Raw genomic sequence first — 8,078 nt, 5'->3', positions numbered from 1 at the left:
AACGAGACAAACGACAGAAGTGAGACTCAAAACAACAGAAGGGAGGAAAAAAGTCACAAAAGTGAGAGACATTACACAAAATAAGCCAAAAACAAACACTATGTGTCTTATGTCTAAAATCATTCAGAAATCGATGGAATGGACTCAGAATTTTAAAACAATTATTTAAGCATTGTGCAAAATTGCTCAAACTTTGTGCAAAATGACTCAAAACCTGTGCAAAATGTATCTAAAATAAGCAAAACATGAGCAAAATTATTCAGAAAATGTAAAAAAAAAAATGCCTCAATACATGCACAAAATAACAAAATTGGCCAAAATGACTCAAAATTAGTGTAAAATGGCTGAAAACTTGTGCAAACCGATTCAAAATTGGTGCAAAATGACTCACAATTTATGCAAAATGACTAAAAAATCCCAAAATGATTTATAAATTGTGAAAAAAGACGAAAAATGCCCAAAATTATTCAAAATGTGTGAGGTAGTGGTACTATGACTCCTTGACCTCCTGATTAGTGGAACAATGACTCCTTCTACACCTCCTGATCAGTGGGACTATACTTTATTTCAAGACATGTGAACATAATAAAACTCGATGTCATCTGTTGAATCATGAATTTAAAGTTTAATCTGAGCAGCAGAATATGAAACATGCATCTTTACAGAAGTTCTTTCAAGATAATTAAAAACTAAAACAATGAAATTATTCCCATTAACTTCCTGATGAGGCCACAAATGAGATGAAAACACAGAAATTAATTCAACAGTGAAAAACGTGATAAGAAGATCAGCTTCAAAGTAAAAGCATCGTTTGTATAAAAATATTGTAAAACGTAATGACGAAGTCTTCACGTTGATTTGCATGCCGACCAATCATAGATGAGGTTGATGGGATGCCCCGCCCCCCTCGGTGCTGGAAGGCAGGTTTCTCTGTGGATGTGGGCGTGGCCTGTGGTGTGGTAGGAATGGCTTCTCCAATGATGCACCATGGTTGCTGCAGAGATGAGGAGTGACCTCACCTGTCTGGGAGATTTAAAAAAAGTTGTTTTAAAAAAATAAAAATAAATAAAACTATCACGAAAATAAACACAAAACCAATGAAAGGCAAAGAGAACAAACACGTTCACTATTTTCATGTAACAATTTGAGAGAAACTTTGGTGAGAATTTTCATTAACATTCTATCAATTTTCACATCATTTGGCCCATTTTGACAGACAAAAAAAGACATTTAAGCTCCATTTACTCCACGTGTCGTTATCTAAAGAGAAAAAGACCAAATTTGAGTCATTCTGAACATTTTTTTTAATCTTTGTTTTTATCTTTGTTTTTTTTCCAATGTTTAAGTAATTTGGACTATTTTTATGTCTTTTTGAACAACTTATAAGTAACTTTGGGCCAATTATGAGAATTCAGGACAATTTATGTAATTTTAGAAAATTATAATGTCATTTGACAAATTTCTGATTTTAAAAAAAAGAATGCTGCACAACCTGATACCACCACCACCATACTTCACATCATGATGCTGCCACCACCGTGCTTCATATTATGATGCTGTCACCACCGTGCTTCATATTATGATGCTGTCACCACCGTGCTTCATTTGATGCTGCCACCACCGTGCTTCATGTCATGATGCTGCCTCCACCATGCTTCATCATGATGCTGTCACCACCGCGCTTCATTTGATGCTGCCACCACCGTGCTTCATGTCATGATGCTGCCACCACCATGTTTCATCATGATGCTGCCTCCACCATGCTTCTCATCATGATGCTGCCACCACCATGCTTCATATTATGATGCTGCAACCACCATGTTTCATCATGATGCTGCCACCACCATGCTTCACATTATGATGCTGCCACCACCGTGCTTCACATCATGATGCTGCCACCACCGTGCTTCACATCATGATGCTGCCACCACCGTGCTTCACATCATGATGCTGCCTCCACCATGCTTCATCTCATGATGCTGCCACCACCGTGCTTCATATTATGATGCTGTCACCACCGTGCTTCATATCATGATGCTGCCACCACCGTGCTTCATATTATGATGGTGCCACCACCATGCTTCACATCATGATGCTGCCACCACCATGCTTCTCATCATGATGCTGCCACCACCGTGCTTCACATCATGATGCTGCCACCACCGTGCTTCACATCATGATGCTGCCACCACCATGCTTCACATCATGATGCTGCCACCACCGTGCTTCATTTGATGCTGCCACCACCATGCTTCACATCATGATGCTGCCACCACCGTGCTTCATCATGATGCTGCCACCACCATGCTTCATCATGATGCTGCCACCACCATGCTTCAAATCATGATGCTGCCACCACCATGCTTCTCATCATGATGCTGCCACCACCATGCTTCATATTATGATGCTGCCACTACCATGCTTCATAATGATGCTGTCACCACCGTGCTTCACATCATGATGGTGCCACCACCATGTTTCACATCATGATGCTGCCACTACCATGCTTCATAATGATGCTGTCACCACCATGTTTCACATCATGATGCTGCCACCACCATGCTTTATATTATGATGCTGTCACCACCGTGCTTCACATCATGATGGTGCCACCACCATGTTTCACATCATGATGCTGCCACCACCGTGCTTCATCATGATGCTGCCACCACCGTGCTTCATCATGATGCTGCCACCACCGTGTTTCACGTCATGATATTGGAAATGTCAAATTACTAGAAGCTCTCTGATACTTTGGGACTAATTTCTTGTCATTTGAGACAATTTTACAAACATTCTGATTTTAGACTAATTTTTGACATATTTTTGCTTCATTTCAAACCAGTTTTGAGTTGCTTTCAATACATTTTAGGCATCTTGGACAATTTTGAGTGAAATGTCTTGAGGTTCTTGCAAGATGTTTATAAAAATTCTGGACAATTTTGGTCCTTTTGGACAAATTTAGAGTAATTTACATACATTTTGAGTCATTTTGGACATTTTATGGTGTTTGTATGAATCTGATTAACGCCCGTAAGACAAACGAAACCAATCCTTAATGTGTATTTTTTTTAGTCATTAAAACAAAATACTCCTGCAGGTTTTCCCTATGGTATCTCCAGGTTTTCTTAAACAGAATAAAAGTGTTTCTTACTCTGTATCCTGGACAGAGCAAACTCCAGCCCCCTCATGGCTTTAGCTTGGTTGCTTTTGAACCTGGCGAGACCAAACTCCTGGTGCAGAAACAGACAGAAAAAATCACATGCTGTAGCATCAACATTAGGTAGCACAGTTTTCTTCAAATAAAGTTTATTTAAATCTCCAGAAACTCTGGATCATCACCTGGATGGGCCGAGCCAAGCCGTAGACCGCCGAGCAGATCCACGCCTCCCTCCTCAGCCGGGTCCAGGACGGCCGACTGCGGTCCTCCTCGAACAGGCAGCGCTCCACCACCGTCTGGGGAGACACAAAACCACGGTAAGGTCCATCATGAGGGGCGGGGCTTGGATGGTGCGTCTCTGTTCACCATCAGCGTGTTGTGGTTCAGGTTCCAGGTCTTGGTGGTCAGCGTGTTGGCGGCAGGGTCCACGATGGAGTCCTCCAGGACGTAGACGGCCCGCGACAGGTGGGCAGGGAAGACACGCTCCGCCCAGCCCGGCAGTCGATTGGTCTTTGTCAGCAGTCGTCGTGACAACAGGTGGTTGCTGGGGGTGACCTCGCGGTAGAGGACGTCCTCGGTCAGAACGTGGCCGCTGAGACGAAATTATTAGAAAGTCTGGAACCTTTAACCTTTTAAATTACACCTTTTATCATAAAATGAAACTGCACAAACACAAACTGTAAAAATACAAACTCGCACATATTTATATAAAAAAATTAAAAAATTAATAAGCCGTCAACTTTCCAACGATCTTTGAATGCATCGTGCACAAGTTGAATCCTTGGAATTAAACATATTTGAGCTAAAAATCAGGATTTTTCCAACCAAATCACTTCATGTTATTTATTTCATTTTTAAAAACGAACTGTTTGCAGTAAACCTATTCTGTGAAAAACGAAAAACTCTGATCGACTCTACAAAGAAATTCTGTGATTTTCAGCTGAACTGCAGACAGTGTTTCCTCGGATGTGGAGTCATTTTATTTATTTTTTCTGTCTCTAACAGCTGTAGAGTATCCAACATGTTGAGTCCAAACATATTTGACTTTTTCTCTAATTTAAGACTCATGAAATTACCTGTAGGAGTTGGGTACCTTTAAGGGTTGGTTACCTGTAGGGGTTGGTTACCTGTAGGGGTTGGGGTATCGCTGCCAGAAGGCTGCCAGCACCTGCTGCCATGGACTCTGGATGTGGACCTCGCTGTGGAAGTACCGACCCATAGTTCTCTGTCGGCTGCAGCCACAAAACAAAACACAATGTTTTTCTCCTTTCACTTGCTTTAAACCGTCCAAAACCTCAAACAGTCAGCGTATTGTTTTAACTAAACACAGGAATACTCTATTTACCTTTACCCCCAGAGTTCTTTCAGATAGACATGGAAATAAAAAGAAAAAATTTAACTGACTAGCTTAAAATGACACAAAGACATGATTGCGAAAAGTCAGTTTGTCCTTTACTTTTACTTCCAGACGCCTTTCATTTTTAATTTGTAGTTTGTGCACATAAAAGTACTCGTTTATTACAATAAGTAACAATATAAATAACCCTTAAATAATAAATCGTATTGATACAGAAATGTTGCTGCCAAAAGATAATTTTGCGTTGGCCGGGAATCGAACCCGGGTCAACTGCTTGGAAGGCAGCTATGCTAACCACTATACCACCAACGCTGATAAAACACAGGGAATACCGTGTATTTTTATACAGAACAATATAATAAACCCGGTTATGTCGTGTTTTCAAAGGCTTCATTGATATTTAATTTAGCTTCAAGTGCGGTATTACATCCAAATCCACCAGAAGCTGATGATTTGCGGTAAACGGTGCTGATTTTGTGGCTACAGCTAGCAGCTAGCATAGATAGCGTTGCCCGGCTACCAAGCTGAGCTGAGCTAGCCGCGCTTCGTCGCTTCGCTCGGTTCACTCCGCGGGCTTTTATCCACGCCAACCGGCTGGATGTAGAGTTTCTTATCCCGAACAGCCGCTGCTAACATCAGTAGCCGTTAACACCAGCAACTGGCCGCAGAGCAGGAAGCTCGGAGCGGCTGCTAGCTTCCTGCTCTGCGGCCAGCTGCTGATGTTGCTAGCGTCTGTAGCTGCTAACACTAGCAGTTAGCATGTTTATCCGCTAACACAGCAGTTGGCATATGTAGCCGCTAACACTAGCAGCTAGCTGGCTAACAGCTGCTGCTGGACGCAGAGCTAACGTACCTTCGAGCGGGGAGACCTCGGTGTCAAAGCCCGGAGGAGGAGGCAGGAGACGCGGCATCGGGTTCAAACCCCGCAGCGGCTCAGTCCGCGGTTCGTTCCGCCGCAGAGAGAGAAGAAAGCCGGTCTGTGAGCTGTACAGGCCGCCGTCCTCCGCTAGATGACGGGATTGAACCGCGTTGTGTTTGTGTTTTAGCGGAGTTCGTGGAACTTTTCCATCTTGCATCCTGCAGGTAAAACTCAAGTGAGCCATTTCTGAACTGCTTTTTAACTCGTGTGCATTTGTAGAGCGAAGTTTCACTACATGAAGCTGCTAAATGCAGGTAAATTAGATTTAAAAAATGTAGATTTTTCTGCACTAATTCTGCTGCTAACCAGCAGAAATAATTAAGTTATGTGTCTGTATTTAAGGTGGATTTACAGTTTTTTTTGTCACATTTCTGCAGGAAACTAACTCATTAATGCTGATCGGTTTACATTAGAACTTATTAAAATGTACTTTTCAGCTCCTTTAATTTGCTTTTTCAGGTTTTAAATCTAAACCAGGCGATAAAATAAAGTGTTAAAACTACTACATGCTAAAAACGTTGCACTACGGTCACATTTTCTCGTTAATACTGTGAAATACTTCTGTCCCATGTGTTTATTTCTTTAAGTTATACTGAGATTTTAGATGTGCAGCTTATTTTTATGCATTTCAGATTTTTCTACGAACAATGAGGAAGTTCTGGGTCCCATAAAATCAGTTTACTTTTATTTCCAGGGATCGTTCGCAGTGAGTGTTCCCTCAGTTATTTGTTCATTTAAAAGAAAAATAAAATGCCTCCAAAACTTTTATTTTCCATTTTTTCATCAAAGTGATGACAAAGAAGAGCATATTTATCAAATAATAAGACAGTTTTTAGTAAAAATACAAAGTTTGGATGTTTTTGGGTTTGTTTGTTTTTTTTTTTACAGATTTTCTTTCTTTCTTTTTTTTGCTCCTGTTAACATGTGAATAAATACTTTTCCTCATGTTTTCTGTAATTTAACAAAACAGAGATCATCTGAAATGCAGTAGTTTCATAATATATTCGCAATTTTTCAATAATTAATCATTTTTCAGAATTTTTATTTGATATGTTGACTCTTTTTGCTCTTTTGAATGGAAATAGTGTAATTTTATGATATGACAATGTGAAAGAACAGATTTTTTTTTAAAAGTTGTGGCCTTTTTAATGATTAACATGTGAATAATTCTATTTTTCTTTTAATCTATTTAATCTATCTGTCTTTTTTTCTAATCTATCTTTTGTTTCACAGGTGAAACCTGCAAAATAGGTCTTGTTGTAGTTTACCATTTACAACTATTTCATAGACATGTGTTTGTTTTCTTTTGTTCCCGCTAACGTGTGAATTGAGAGAAAAAAAATATGTATGTATGTATATATGTATATGTGTGTGTGTGTGTGTGTGTGTGTGTGTGTGTGTGTGTATATATAATATGCCAGTTACAGCCTTTAATGTACAGAAATGTTATTTTAAATAGTGACATATCTGTAATTTGTGCAGCAAACAATGTAAAAGGACAAGACAGTATTTGTAAAATTTATTTATTATACATTTTTTTACAATTAACATGTAAATAGTTTTTTCCCCTGTAATTTACGTAAGCAGTTAGAACCTATGAAACAAGGAAAGTATTTTTCAGTTGAAAATCTAATTAATTATCTTTCAAATACTCACAAATGTACGGCAGTAAAAGATCATCATTTTATTGTCAAACTCAGGATTTTTAAAAAGAAAAACAGAGTTTGAATGTTGATTTTTTTTTAAATTTTTACTTTTTTATGAATCAGTATTATTTTATTAATAATCTGTCAGCAATAATATAGTAATAATTCTGTAATTTTATTTTACATGTTCTTTAATATAACCAAATGTAGAAAATCTGTAAAATCAAACTTTTATATTGGCTGTTTTACCTGTTAAATGAAAGAAAATATCTACAAAAAGTAGAATACATATGTATGTATGTATGTATGTATGTATATATATATATATATATATATATATATATATATATATATATATATATATATATATATATATATATACTCAGTGTGATGGTACAACAAATGGAAAAAAAATTATGAATTTTTTGTAAAAATACAAAATGTGTTGGGTGTGTTTTTTTTTTTTTTACATTTTTAAAAACTTCTTACTTTTTAATTAATTATTGTTGTTTTTATAGTAATTTGTCAGCAATAATATGAATTAATATATTTTTTCTGCTTTTATTTTATTTTTTCTGTGATTTTATTTAATGTTTTCTGTGCATTATTTCTACTAAAACGGTGCTAACGGTGGAATAAACCCGTCTGCCATCATCATACAGCATCCTCTCTCTCTCCTCTCTCTCAGCCAATCACACGCCGGCTCTCTCGCCTCCCTCCCTCCACCCCTCTCCATTACCTTGCCTCGGCACCAATCACACGCTTCACGCTGCGCCGCACGCTGCCACGGGCGCCGCCGCCAGCCGGAGACACGGCGGAGGGCACGAGCGCTCGACACCCCCCGCCCCCTCCCCCCACCACTTCCTGTCGCGTTCATAACCTCCGCCATTACTCACCCCCTCCCTCCCTCCCCTCCTTTCTTTCCCATGGTGGTGTTTTTTCTGCTTCCCGCCCCTGCAGGGTCTCCACGGCGCCGCTGCCTCCTCGCCTTTCATT

The 8,078-nt window shown here is 39.2% G+C and overlaps 1 protein-coding gene and 1 non-coding gene across 5 annotated transcripts; both read right to left on the bottom strand.

The window, feature by feature from the left end:
* Positions 1 to 605: 605 nt before the first annotated feature.
* On the bottom strand, positions 606 to 5,623 carry LOC110947965 (PRELI domain-containing protein 1, mitochondrial-like). 4 transcript variants are annotated; one of them, XM_051944272.1, is made up of 7 exons: positions 5,371 to 5,623; positions 4,506 to 4,521; positions 4,271 to 4,392; positions 3,527 to 3,752; positions 3,343 to 3,456; positions 3,155 to 3,233; positions 606 to 1,023 (listed from the first exon to the last, which is right to left on the bottom strand). In XM_051944272.1, exons 3-7 carry the CDS (start codon positions 4,336 to 4,338, stop codon positions 1,016 to 1,018), a joined length of 495 nt encoding a protein of 164 aa, XP_051800232.1. In that variant the 5' UTR covers positions 4,339 to 4,392; positions 4,506 to 4,521; positions 5,371 to 5,623; the 3' UTR covers positions 606 to 1,015. The 4 variants fall into 4 exon arrangements, with proteins under 4 accessions (XP_051800232.1, XP_051800229.1, XP_051800231.1 ...); XM_051944269.1 differs by having other exon boundaries at positions 4,288 to 4,392; positions 5,371 to 5,620; XM_051944271.1 differs by lacking the exon at positions 4,506 to 4,521 and having other exon boundaries at positions 5,371 to 5,622.
* trnag-ucc (transfer RNA glycine (anticodon UCC)) lies at positions 4,758 to 4,829 on the bottom strand. The gene has a single exon. It is a non-coding gene; the product is annotated as a tRNA-Gly (tRNA).
* Positions 5,624 to 8,078: the final 2,455 nt, after the last annotated feature.

The sequence above is a fragment of the Acanthochromis polyacanthus genome, chromosome 24 (assembly GCF_021347895.1).
Source record: "Acanthochromis polyacanthus isolate Apoly-LR-REF ecotype Palm Island chromosome 24, KAUST_Apoly_ChrSc, whole genome shotgun sequence".
NCBI lineage: Eukaryota > Metazoa > Chordata > Actinopteri > Pomacentridae > Acanthochromis > Acanthochromis polyacanthus.
This window is presented reverse-complemented; position numbering and strand designations above follow the sequence as displayed.